Source organism: Anastrepha obliqua, chromosome 3, assembly GCF_027943255.1.
Source record: "Anastrepha obliqua isolate idAnaObli1 chromosome 3, idAnaObli1_1.0, whole genome shotgun sequence".
Classification (NCBI taxonomy): Eukaryota; Metazoa; Arthropoda; class Insecta; order Diptera; family Tephritidae; genus Anastrepha; species Anastrepha obliqua.
Window position 1 is genome coordinate 77239812 of NC_072894.1, and position 14915 is coordinate 77254726.

Genomic DNA, 14915 nt, shown 5'->3' on the forward strand with positions numbered 1-14915 from the left:
GCACCTCTACGGCTCCTCGGAGCAAGTTTACGAGGTCTAAAAATATCTTGGGCTGAAAATAAACAAAAGAGGTATAAAGGGTATTGGGCTAAAAATTCGTCCTGTGTGCAGCTTGTCTATAAATATCATGCAGAGCGTTTTTCGACACTAGCAAGAGTGGGAAGACGGTTAAGCTTTAAAGGACTATTGTATGTATGAGGGAAAATCACAAGAAGGAAAAACTTATTTTGAGTGGATTCTAGCTTAACTATGGAAATTTGATAATGCGAGTACGAGATTGACGAACCAGAATTTAATGAATTTCAATTCAATTCAATTCAAATTCAATTCAAAATTCAAGAATAAATAAAAGTTCATATCACAAAAAATTTTATATTAAAAAAATATTAAAATTTGTATTAAAAAATGTATTATTATTATTGTATTTTTTTATTACGTCTCAAAAAATTTATGATCTAACAGACTTGCCGATCTTGTCAGTAAGATTTTTGACTTTGTAATTTAGAAAATAACTACTTTGTGTTTAAGTGAACCAAATTAATAAAAAATTGTCTATTATTCGCAATTTTAATTTCAATTCAGTTATCGATATGTTACAAACATTGTAATTAAAATAACGTAAATATTTTACTAAAACACATTCACTTAAGTAACGTACAAAAATAAAGTAACCCACTCAAAATAGTTAATGGCTAGAATCAATAATTCCAGCCATATATAATTTCTCACACCAGGCCACTTATTAAATTTTGATGTTTGCACAATTCAGAAAATTTACATTTTACAGATAATTATATTTTTGATGCTAAACATTTGCACTATATGTATTGTATATTTAAGTATATACATAAATTTGTAAGTATGTATGTATGTAGATATGAAAATTTGTGCACAATGATTACTAATACTTAGAGGATAGGACAATTTATTTGCTTTTTACATGGTTTTCTTTATATTTACGCTCCACTTTCATACATTTCGAATACTTTAATCTAACTAAAGCACATTTTCTTATACAATTTAAAGAAGCAAAGTAAAATAATGCACGCAGGTATATTTAATTGTTTAAGAAAGAAGACTAAACATTTTTTGTCTTTTAATTTTATCTAAAGAATCAACATCTTTCAAATGCCGTAAAATACTTTCAAAAATAAATAAGGACAAATTTAATTTTGTCTCTCTTGCTGCGCTCCGTAACGGATTTTTAATTCTTTACCGTTACCACAAAAAAAATTAAAAAATTATTAAATCTTTGTTTGCTCGAGAATAATGATTGAGTTTTGTGTTTTTGCTGGAAACTTAAAATATAAATAACTTATGGGCTCTTATTCCCATTCTGCTCTATCTTTACAGCAGAAGCAGTTGCAATTTTTAACGCTTTTTTGTATGCAATCCAAAACAAGGGCAAATTCATAGTGTGCACTGATAGCTTATCGTGCTTTTCGGAAACTTATTGTGTTTTTGCTGGAAACTTAAAATATAAATAACTTATGGGCTCTTATTCCCATTCTGCTCTATCTTTACAGCAGAAGCAGTTGCAATTTTTAACGCTTTTTTGTATGCAATCCAAAACAAGGGCAAATTCATAGTGTGCACTGATAGCTTATCGTGCTTTTCGGCCATCCAGAACTACAACAACTCTAACTACATAATTGATTTTATAAGAGAGACACTAACTACCAAGCCACAAAAAATCAAAATTACATATGTGGATTCCTGGCCACGCAGATATTAATGGTAATACACATGCTGACCAAATTGTAAAACAAATGAGAATCACCCCTACCATTACAACCAATATCATCTTTAAACATGACATCTACAGCCTCATAAAACACCAAAGGCAAAGTGACCTCCTACGCGAGTGGAGTAATTATAACCATCCCTACTCCTTAGTTAATCCTAAGCGTGTAAAACCAGGTTTTAGTGAGTGAATCCCAACGAATATGGTCACACCTAAGCCTTCGACTAGGCCACACAATAATTACACACGCCCATATACTTCAAGGCATTCCACCCAATCTATGCCCGTTTTGCAACTCCACCCTGAGTATAAATCACATTATGCCTTCATGCCCTAACCTTCCATCGACTAAACATCATTACTTTCGAAACATTGGCCCTCTTGAAATATTAAAAAATCCAACCGAAGCCAACATATCTATATTATATAACTATCTCAAAGATACTGATCTACTTCGTCGGATCTAATCGAGCCATAATCAACCTGACAGCCGAAAGCCTCCGATGCTAGCGCTGCACTACTTGTAGTTTGTATAATAATTTTATTGTTATGTAAACCTTTATAAAATAAAATAAAAATAAAAATAAAAATTTCTTTTTTATTTCCAGAATGTAGATCGATATTTCATTTTTTTTTTCATATACATAAGTATGATCATGTCCGTTACGTATGACATTGCATTGTAACGGGTAAACCAAATATTCACTCGATTGGTCTGACTGCACTTACAAGAGCTAAGGACCTGTCTCTGCACAATACACGTGATTCTATATAGTATGTTAAAGTTATCAGTCGATATATAAACTATCACGCATTTTAAATTCAAATGAGTGGCCGTTCTAGTATTTCACGAGCAATCTCCACCACAGTGAGACGGCCTCGGCTGCACTCAAACTCCATCTGGCTGAAAGAGAAGACTATATCGCGCTCATCTAAGAGCTATGAGTCACAAAAGCTCAGGTGAGCTGCTAGACCTATCGTTAGATAAGTTAGCTGATGACGACCGGGCACTACACCGCACTGAAGCACTGACTTAATGGGCTTAATGAATTGCCCGTTCTGTGAGGAAGCATCATCGTTTAGGCACTTCCTACTCTGCGCAACAATAGTTGATTCTCATTATTATTGAGCAAACAAAAATCAGATAAAAGTCTTTAGCAGCTAATAGACGTTGTCCAACGTTAAAAACAAAATTTAAAAGAAGTTTCTTAAAAATCTTAACTTATAATTATTACCATCCGCATGTTTGCATGTCAGTTTGTATGTATAAGTATTGTGTGTATGTACATTTGTATGAATTTTAAGTATGTGTGCTTTCATGTATGGCAAATGTGCGTCAATAGGTTGTGTCATGAAATTTTGGAAAGCTTTTTATGCACAAAGCTTTAATGTTACTATCTGTGGGTCTTAAATTTATTTAAATCAGTCGGATTGTACGGTAACTTTTTGGCCGCATGCAGCAATGACAATGCTGATGTTAATGTTGGAGCTCTAGAGAAGTGTATTTTCGCCTTTGCCAGATAAAGTTCCCACACTTTTTGCATTTGCTTCGGACTTATCAGATCCCAAGCGTATATGAATTCCACATCCTCACTATTTACCACATCATTAAGCAAATTGTCACAATCAGATTCGTAGAGTATGTATTGATTGGCATTCGTTATGGTGACGCTTATATTCTGTGCCAAAATTCCAGTTATGAGAACGTCATCGATCCAAAAATATTTGGACACCTGTGCGGCATTATATAAAGCAAACGCCACATCTGGTGAATATATAATAGCAAATCCTGGACAGTATGGCGGATAATATCTACCGGGATATTCTTTTGCGGTAACACGCCATTTTGATCGAAAACTACGCTTTACTTTAGCATTAATGTTCGTTTTACAAAAAAGCAAATCTTGCGGATGACGGAATAAAATTTGACCAGCACTTAAATCTGTAGTATTAGTCATGGCCTTGGTATTGGCATTAAGATCGGAGGCTCTTCGTACATTAGCACTACTGTTACTATTACTACTACTACTACTACTACTATTTTCCATACTATTATTTTCAATATCGGTGCTATAGGCCGTATGTTGCATAGACGTGGCAGCAGTGACTACAGCAGTAGGCATCCCTCCATTTCCCAAATCATCGTTCAATAGCGTACGCTCTAGAGAGATGAGCAATTGTGGCGTATTCACGTAGACATCGTCATCGACTTTGATCAGAATTTGCGCATGTGCACAGTTGTATAGAAACCATTTGAAAGCCATTACATGCTTATAAGTCATATTGCGATAGCTATCCACAAATGAGCCCTGCACCATATCACCATTTTCGAAATTTTCACGTTCAATATCTAACTGTTGTGCTTCGGTATGGACCGTACCCAATAGAAAGATTATCCGAAATGGCATGACACCGTTAATGCGCGGCAGTAAATCGGTGTTGCCCCAGGTCTCACGTATAAGGCGCCGCTTCTCCTCATTGGCCGGCGCTGAATGTACCAATATAAGAGCCTGTATATCCCTACTACAGCCATTTTGGCTTATAAGGTATGTGAAATCGTGCAGGTCAATTAGTTGATGAAAGTCATCCGGTGGAAAATTGTATATTCTCATATCGCCCGTCGTCGTTGTTTGTATATCTGCAGTGTTTTTTAGTGTAGCTGCAGTGACTAGTGGTGAGAGTGTACTTTTAACAGAGCTTACACTTAAGCTTGGTGTATTTTGCTTAATTATTTGTTGTTTATTTTTATGACTCTTACGACTAGTGGTACTAGAACTACTACCGTAGCCGCTAATGTGAAGACTATCATCCGATTTATGCGTTACTTCAATTTCATTCGCTTCGGCGCTATCGGCCAGTAAATGCTTACCAGCATATAGCTGTTGTTGTTCTGTTATGGAATTACGCGACACTATAGCTTGCGCCCAAGATGTCCGTTCTTGATGTTGTTGTTGTTGATGTGCGCTTTCTGCAGCACTGCCATCGTATTCGACATTAAGCATAGCCGGTTCCTGCATTCGCCATATCACGACGCATACATTCAGCAGCACTATTAATCCCCATAAGGGACGACGTTCCAACATCTCCAGCACTGCCCGGCACCTACTCCGGGCACAAATTTCGTTTAATCTCAAATACTGAAGATGTTATCCAAAGTGCTAATGTCGGATTTTTGTATTATTTTATGTATATTTTCTTCTAGCTGAGTGCAGTTGTACGCATTGAAAATACAGTGCAAATACCTATTTGCTTTTAAAGGCGAAACATTTTCTTCGAGTTAGCAAGAAGTTCAGCTCTTTCACTTTTGTCTCCGCGGTTCATGCCAGATGATCCCTGAAATAGAGAAAAAATAGTGTGTAAGTATTTGATTTTTACCTATTATATATCAATATCGGATGCATAACTGAAGTAGTGGATATGGGTGCGCTTCAATAGAGTAAAACTAAGATTCTGATTGCAATCAATTTTTTCTTTGAATTGTTACAAGCTCTCTGGGAGGGTTGTTGTGAAGAAATCTTGCGGGAGTGACATTTTTTGGCCGCATATAAAATCTAAGATTTCCCTAAAAAAATTCTTTCATAAAATGGACAAGCTTATGCTACAGATTTTGTTCATATTCAGAATATTTAAGAGTGTGTATATGAGTAACGTGGAAATAATAGTTTGTGGAACATAGGTAAAAAAACCCACTTATTTATTTATTTACGACAAACACGGAAACCCTGAAAAGCAATCCCAGGCAAAACGCAGTCAATTAAGAATTATATTTGCAACCTGTTATTGTTGTTGTAGCAATTCACCAAACCCTGTCAGTTCGTCACCAGTCATCTTAGTCCATCTCAGCTAACGGTAGGTCCAGAAAACGTGTTTTTTCGACGTATTAGGTTCGAAGTAAGAGAGCTGTTAGGTGAGTGGGTTTAAGGAAGCATATGAATTTGGGTTAGTATCATGCGGGTTACCTTCACGTGCCGGACATATGTTGAGTATGTTGGTGTCGAGGTAGGAGTTTAACCCGCTACAATGTCCAGAACGTAATTGTTATTAGCAAATTGTCATTGTTTTGGATAGATTAAACTTTTTAACTTCAAAGTTTCTCATGGCTTTAATTGTGTATGCTTTGGAACAAAAAAAGGTTCCGAGCCATGAAAAATTTAACCAATTCAATAAGGCCGGTTAATTCACATAGTGGGGCAATTTTCTACTGCATCTGCAATTCTAAAATGTAGATGGACTTTAAAGAAGTGCCTTTGAGTAAACCTCTGGTTACAAGTAAGAAGTAGGACATAATGTTACCGGCACATACTGCGATTCACAAGAATTAAAGCCGACGTTGAAAAACTACATATGTTTTTAAGCTTCAAGCTTAAAAGTTTGTGGTATACAGAGCCAAATGCTTTGGAATGGTCTAATAAAGTAAGAAAAGTCACACCCTTTTTATGCAGCCTTTAGGAGTGCCGTGTTGTAGCTCCTACTGGTTCAAACCCCGACTAATGTGTTCACCAAAGCGTTGGTATTCAGAAACGTGTTCATCTAACTATGCATAATATTCTCAAGAACTTTAAATAGAAACAGCAATATTGCAATCAGGCGATTTAGAGGTATAATTTAGGGTCTCTTCCAAAAATTGCGAAATATTGACGAGGTCAGGGTGATGGTAACAAACATTTTAGAAACTTTGGATGAATACCATAGAGATCGGGCGCAATGGATTTTTACACAAAGTCCGAACTGCACCACTTCACAATCCTCGATACATTCGAAAGGGAAACTGGGCATCGCAACATTTCGATTAGAATTGTAATTATCATAACATATATAATATTATTTACAGAACCGGACAAGCACATAAATTTCTCATTTAACACATTTCCATTAATATTACACGATTCGAAGATAATTTGAGGGGTGTTTCAATCCCGATCCCACGATCGTTGAAGTTTCTAAAGAAATCGAAATCGATTTGCAACCCAAAATGATTTTTCTTTTTTTGTATTTCTTACCTATTTTTTCGTTTTGGTGCACCATGGTGATATATGATATGAAACTCGAGTATTCAAATTTTATTTCTTCCCCTATGATGCTACTTTACTGATAATCTATCCAATTGTATAAAGTGCAGCAAAATTAATCACCCTATCGAATTCTTTCAGAGCCGGAGCGCTTGTTTCCATTCCGGCAACATGACCCAGGCAACGTAGCCGCTGGATCTTTATTCGCTGCGCTATGTCTATGTCGTCGTAAAGCTCATACAGCTCATCGTTCCATCGCCTGCTATATTCACCATTGCCAACCTGCAAAGGTCCAAAAATCTTTTCTCAAACACTCCAAGCGTCGCTTCATCGGATATTGTCATCACTCACGCTTTTGCGCTTTACGTTAGGACGGACATGATGAGAGTCTTGTTGAGTGTTAGTTTTGTTCGTCGAGAGAGGACTTTACTACTCAGTTGCCTACTTAGTCCAAAGTAGCACTTGTTGGCAAGAGAGATTCTACGTTGAATTTCAAAGCTGACATTGTTATAGGAGTTAATGCTGATTCCTAAATAAACGAAGTTTTTTACAACCTCGAAATTATAACTGTCAACAATGACATGGGTGCCGATACGCCGTACTTTGTTTTGTCCTCGTTCACCACCAGATCAATTCGCTTTGCCTCTTTATCCAGTTTGAAGAAGGCAGAACTAACAGCGCGGTTGTTAAAGTCGATGATGTCAATATCATCGGCATACGCCAAGAATTGTGTGCTCTTATAAAAAAATTGTCCCTGAGCGATTAAGTTCTGCGGTTCGCACGTTCCTCTCCTGAAACCTCGTTTGGTATCAAACGGCTTGGAGAGGTCCTTATTAATTCTGTTAGGCACTGCTGGTGTTGAGCAACGTCATCTTGTGTAGCCGTATTAGTTTTGCGGGGATACCAAATTCAGGCATCGCGACATATATGTAGGTCACTCTTTGCAGCTTTGAAGTCGTCGAAAAGATGGTGTGTCGATTCTCCTTTCATGGGTCTTTCCCAAGACTTGGCGTATTGTGAATATCTGGTAGATAGTAGACTTTCTAAACTTTCATATTTAACATTTGTGAATTATACAGCTGCAGTATATAAGTGCAAAACAACAGGCAATAGAGTGCGTAAAGATCAAAATAAAGATTTCCATCACTCTAAATACTTTCTTTTTTATTTAGTAAAAGTCATTCAAAGCGAAACTGAATGATTAATTTTGTGCCCCCTTGTAAGATCGAACCTTTTCATTTGTAACATCCGTCAGTAATAAATAAAACGATTGAACTGCGCCCATTTTGGAACACAAACAGCAACTTGAGTTCGCGAAAGAATTGACATTAAAGCATAGATTATGCTGTCGGCCAAAACTTTAACAGGTGCCACCCTGCTGTCGTGAACGCTAAGCTTGCGCTCCCTGCCGAGACCGCTGTTACCATGTCCAAAATAAGGAACAGAATTGCTGGTCGTTTAAATCCATAGTAAGGTTGCAGAGAGAATCAGCATGAATATTTATAAATTAAATTTATTAAATTTCCACGTAGTCCTGGCTATCGAGATGTAAATCCTATTTGTATAGCCGGAAACTGAAGCATCAGATGCAGCTTAACTCATGCAAAAATAAATATACGAAATTCGGAGTCCTTGAGAATATTCTTTGAATAAAAATTCAGTGGGATTCTTTGTTTTCTACTTTGGTTGAAGAGTTGTAGTAATGAAGGTGAATATTGTTATTCATCAATTTTGTTTATTTAAGAGTAGAAGGGTTTTGTTTTGTTGTTGTATAAGTCACTAACAAAAGGAGTATCTATCATATGCATAATCTGGCATCAGTAACACCACAAGTGCTGCCGTGTAAACGCCAACGTGGTGTGTTTTTTTGTAAAATATGCCAAACCTCTACTAATTTATTTCATAATATACCGTTATGACCATAAAAAAACTAAAAAAAAAAGATATAACACACGTGCATATACAAATATGTAGGTGTAAAACACATACGTCAACAGCCAACAGTCAAACAGAAGGATTGTGCAAACACTTTCCTTAAAACCTTCTCTGTTTACAAAATATTCCTAGCGCAATGCTACCAAACAAAGCAAAAACAATAACATCCAGTAATAAGAGCAAACAAAACGACAGCATCATCATCATAGGAAAGTCCCAACAATTTCAATTCAGTGTCAAAGTCAAGTGGAAAAGATTAAATCGCGCCGTCGACGACAACAAAACAAAAGCTAGCTAATACAACCAAGACAACAATAACAATAATCACCAGCAAAACTATGTGAAATACTGAAGACTATCGGGCACACAGCAAGCACATCTACACTTGCGGGGGTCGGCAAAAGTTCGTCGAGAGAATTTAATTTAATACGAAATTATTACTGGTTACTTATAATTGTAAAAAAGCTCAGTAAGCACATTGAACTCTTAGTAGTAGGAGGGTAGCTGATTTTCTATTTATTTGGCCTCTTCATTGTTGGTTTTTTTCGAATTACTCTGAAGTATTAAACTTTTTTATCTTTTTTTTTTTGATAGATATTGGCAATTTAATTGAGACCGGGCGACTTCCTGTAAGAACTTGGAAGTCGACTTATTGATTAATATCCATGGTTTGATAAAAACTTTCTAAGTGTTGACTATTGTGTTGTTCGAAAAATGAATTGGATTCATTTGAAGTCAATTAGCAAGAAATTAAAGAAGCTCCTACCACTTTTACGGTTACCAAGTGAATTAAGAAGATGATACAATATTGAAAGCATTGGTCTGAACAGAGTTTTATTGTCACTTTTAGTAAAAAGTCCTCCATAGTCTAGGAGAGAGAAGTCCAGAACTCGTTCGACAAACCATTCAACTGTTAGTTCCACTATATGGCCTTCTCAATTTGCAAGTTGTGTTTGAAGGGAAAATTTCCCCCAGAATGTTTATATAATTATACAATTTGCGCTGCATTGGGCAGATGGTTTTATGAGAGCCTTTTCCATGGCAGAAATACTCTCGGAGGTTTGCCATTACCTGCCGAGGAGTAATCGCTATTGGGAAAAACGTTTTATATCATTTGTTGTTTCGAGCTCGGGGTTTTCAAACTCGAACATTCAGATACTGCGACTGCTGTTTACGCTTTTGAATTTTAATATCTCTTCTTGATGCTCCTCATAATAAGAATATTCGACAGTATGAAACATTAAAATAATTAGCTTTTCGAGAATAAATTATGGGGTGAATGTTCCGATTTATAGGACATGTGTGGAATTAAATTAGGTTTTAAATTTTTCTGGTGCTGGTTTTGCATGCCGGATGAAATCTTAGTCAACCATTTTTAATCGTCCCTTTTGTTTTGTAATTGTTATATAATTGTGCATAAGCTCAATACAGTCTGTAAGAATCCATCCATTCAAATACTTTTTATACAAATGAACAAATGACGCAGCAATAAACAAGTCAATTAAGGAACAGCGACTCTTCTGGCTAGATCATATCGTCTGAATTGGTCTCGTTTAAGCAAGTTAACCCTTTGTTGTTAAAAAAGCGAGACATTTTCTATGTTGGAAAATCAGGTGACAACGGGAAATTCGATAAAAATAAATTTAAAACTTTTACCTAGCGTTTAAAGGCCAAACTTTCCGTAGAGATGCTCTAAATTTTCAGCCATTTTATGCTCAAGATAGCTAGGCTAAGCTAACGACACGATTATTAAAGTTCCAGTTCAAATTTGTGAAAAACAACCCGCTTATTATGGGCACCGCTTAAAACAAACAAAAAAACGTTATTTAGCGCATTACAACAAAAGTTGTTTGAACAAATGTAAGTAAATAAGTATTTTCTTAGCTGCATGAGAACTATCGATATTGATAACTATGGCTGAGAATGGCAAACTATGTTGACATCTCTGTTCAGTTAGGTTTGGCAAGTCATCACAAATCTTTTAACGCCAGAATAATGTTTCCAAATTGTGGAGATTTACTTTGAATAAATCTGTTCGCGAAGTTCGTACAGCACTTCGTACATTTTACGTGCGGTTTACACGCTCACATAAATATACGATAATACAAGACGAGGGCGAACTTTTTTTAGTCCCCCCATATGTGGCCTCTGATTCTTTCGACGCCAAGTTATTGTGGGCGTACTCCATAAAGCAGAATGTTTGTATGGCAAGAAAATAAAGGTCAATTCTGGTTTATCATTTATATTGAATTTAGTTGAGGAAGCTGAATGGGTATGAAACTGCTGCTAGAATAAGTTAATACGTAACATAGTAAAAATGGAGGGCAATTGAACATTGAGATATGTAAAATTCTGCATATGTTAAGAATGCCAATTGAGAGCATTGTTAAGTTGAACACAACTTATGATATTATTATTATTTTTTTTTTTTTAATAAATCGTAAATTCAAAGTTTCACGACCAGATGCACGAAAGTTTTTTAAGTATTTTTTCTATTCCAGTAGAACCCCGCTAGCCTTTCCATTCCAAATATACGAGTGGTGGGTCCAATGAAGGTGGGGTAATGAATTCGAAGTTTCTGCGGGAATGAATTAGAATTTTGTAATACTGTAATGTTAAAATCTTTACCAAACGGACCGCTTAACATAATGTGAAGCGCAGAGCAGATATACAATATTTCTTAAGAAATTTGAAGAAGATCAGGTGTGTGAAAAAGCGAACTGGCTAAGAAGCCGTCGGAAAAATTATCTGAAGGTAAAGATATTTTAAGTTTGCAAGAAATTTTTGAAGTTAATTGTCTTACAAATTACCATATCTTTCAAAAATATTCTGCGCCAGCGCCGTGAGCAACAGAAAATGTGTAGCACATATTTGAGTGCAGGTTTTACAAAAAAAAATGTCATAATGAAAGAGGGGTGTGATCGTTGACGGGCTCTCACCGAATTTGAATGAATCAGCTGATGGGCTGACGTCACTAGGGATGTGTTTACAAAAAGTGAGCAGACGAAGCTCCCCTCACAATATTTTTTAATTTAATTTCTTAAATCTATCACCCTTGCTTGACCAGTGCGTGAAAAATGAACGAGCAGAATTCTATTTCGCGTAATCGGTGAAGTGGCTGCCGAAGTTACTCGCATAATTTTGTGTGTCACCATGTCTTATGGCCAAACCTGTTAATCTATCGCCAGAAACCAAAAATTCTAAAATCAAGATGGTATTTGAGCTCTTCAGACTTACACTTCATATACTAAAGTTCAATGGGTTATAAAAGTGCACACCAAAAAGTTTTCTAAAGATTCTGACTAAGAAGTAGAAACTTTTGATAACAATTTTTTTTTTAATTTGTAAAAATTTTTTTTTTTGAATTTACTACAGTGTACTTGGTACTTTGATTCGTAAGGTTTTTTTATAAAATGAACTATACTTGTATAAAAAATGTACGAAAAAAAATTTACATGAAAAATATCACGAATATTGTATAATAGAAAAATTACATGATTTAGTTATTATTATTTATAGAGGATGTATACAATATAACCCTAACTTAATTAGCACACTTAGTTATGTGAGCACAAGTGTATGTAAGTATAAAATATTTTGTTGAAAACATTAAGTACACAAAATCAGCGTATTTTTGTGTTTTACTAGAAATAACTGAAACTATGTGAAGTTACTAATAAAATGACCACAACTGTAACTGTATGTACTCCATGTAAGTCAGTATATCTTACATAACACATGGGCTGAAAAGTCCAGGGCTTAACACATAGATGGCACTAGTTTTATTGTATTTACCTTCGTGTTTTAATTTTACATTGTTTCGTGTTGAGGAAGAATACCATTCAAGCGAAGCAATGGTTTGAAATGGCAAACCTCCTCATAAAAAATATCTGTCGTTCGGAGTCGGCTTGAAACAATAGGTCCCTCCATTTGTGGAACAACATCAAGACGCACGCCACAAATAGGAGAGGATCTCAGCCAGACATCTAAAAAGAGTGTAAGCACCAATTATATATACAGTCGATTCCCGTTAATTCAAACCTGCGATATTTTGAACCTCTCATTAATTCAAAGTTATCACGGGCCCCCTACAAAATCTCTTTATATTTTAAATTATATCCATACATTTATTTATATGCACTCGGTAATTCCAACGAAAAAATCACTGCTACGACGCGGTAATTCGAAAAAACACTCGACAGTTCAAATTTGCAAAATTTCTTGGTGTGGTAGTAAGAACTCCAAATTTTGAGACTTCCCTGAAAATACCTTTAGTGTGCGTGATTGCGTGTTACGCATAAAACATAGGCACATTTTGACGCACGCTTCCGCACAAATCGCTTCGTTGGTACGAAAAAATTGTATTAAATATGAGTCCTAAAAAGTATGAATGTTTGACGATTGCTGAAAAGAAGAAATTAATTGAAAAAGTAGGAGGTGAGAAGAAAAGCGATGTTGCAAAAGAATGTGTAAGTTTTTCTGACTATGTTCAAGTGGATGAAGGTGTTACTGTCTCAGGATCACTAACCGATGGCAAAATTTTATCTGCGACAGATACGAATGAAAAGAGCAACGATGAAGATGAAGACGATCATCAGAACCTTTAGCAGAGGTGTCAGTTAAGGAAGCAAGAGCCTCATTCGATACCTTACAAAGCTTTTGTCTACAAAGCGAAACTGATGAAATAGCACATCAGCCACTTTTTCTCCTTAAAAAAATTATTTAAAAGTCTGAACAGCCGCAATGTGCTTCGAAGGAAACCAGTATAAATGAGTTATTTTCAAAGATTAGTTAATTCACATTATGAATATGTAAAACATTAGTAGTTAAATAAAAAACACTTGATAATTCGAAGTTTTATTTATTTTCTCCCAAAAATTTCGAACGATTTAATATTTCAAACACTCGACAATTCGTAATATTTTAAGAGTCCCTCGATTTTCGAATTAACAACAGTCGACTGTAGTGTTCATTGTTGACCAAAATCAAGAATATGTTGAAGACTCTGAGCAGTGGCAAAACTACATGAATTGAACTTCGAATTGCTCCCACCGAGTTCCAGATTTGGCTCTCAGCGACTGCTGGCTGTTCGCAGACCTAAAAAAATGTTGGCCAGTAAGACATTTCGTTCGAATGAAGAGGTTATCGCTGAAACTGAGCCCTATTTTGAGGCAAAAGATAAGTCTTTCTACAAAATTGGTACTAAAATGTTAGAGTGGCGCTGGAATGATTGCGTTGTTCTTGGTGGATATTACGTTGATGATAAAGCTAAAAAACGAGTTTCCTTTGTTCGGCTCGGGACTTTTCAGTCCATGTGTTATGTGTACACGAACTACCATTTCATTCGACCGAATCAGTTTCATATATTTATATACAAATGTATAGTATAAGTATGTTTAACTGAAGACAACACTCTACAAACAACACCTTTTTAAAATTCCACAATTAGTTGTTTATAAATCTGCATGTAGGTGTAGTTATAATATTTATTTATACGTATATACATACATAAAAGAATTCATAAAAATCTGTGCGTGGGAATATCATCAAGTGTTAGCAGCAAAATGTGTCGTCAAGGATTAATATAAAATATTTTAAAAGAACATTTGTATAACAGAGTCAATGAACATCACAAATACTTTGTGCGTGACTACCATTGGGAGGGGGAGGAGTTCGCCAAAGGGTGTAGCGGCAATCATATACATACATATCACCTTGATCAAAAAGTTCCCGGAACAACCGGCAGGAGACGTTATGAGTCAACTGACTTGAATTCTGTTTTTGTTTTTTTTTTCTCAGGTCTACACATCTGTGATTAACATTCTTACTAAAAATGTATCGCCATTGCTTGATATTTGCAAAAGTTACGCCATCTTCAGTAAGTCTACCTCTGCACATTTTTTAGATATTTACAGTTTTAATATTAAATTTTAGTATTATATATTTCGTTAAAAATGGATTCAATTGTTCGAAAACCTTAAAAGAAATAGGCGTTTACAAGTGGAATGAACACTTCAGAAGAGATCCTGCTTCCTTGACGAAGATGACGAACGTAAAGGCATGCCGGAATTTAAATCAGTTGATTTAGAGTATCACCTGTCGGTTGTTCCAGAAACTTCTGGATCAAGGTGGTAAAAACACATTGACACATTGACAACGCAGAGGCTTCTGCATGAGTTACAGGTATACATATACTTATGTATATAGTACTTTCCCTGAAAAATATA

General features: G+C 35.6%; 1 protein-coding gene across 3 annotated transcripts in view; it reads right to left on the minus strand.

Annotated features, from left to right (window-relative positions):
* Positions 1-384: 384 nt before the first annotated feature.
* Positions 385-14915, minus strand: part of LOC129240444 (uncharacterized) — a 68819-nt gene continuing 54288 nt past the window's right edge. For all 3 annotated transcript variants that reach the window (XM_054876236.1, XM_054876235.1, XM_054876234.1), the window contains one exon: positions 385-5077. In XM_054876236.1, the coding sequence (XP_054732211.1) occupies positions 3139-4827 (1689 nt within the window). In that variant the 5' untranslated portion in view covers positions 4828-5077 and the 3' untranslated portion in view covers positions 385-3138. The remainder of the gene's footprint in view (positions 5078-14915) is intronic.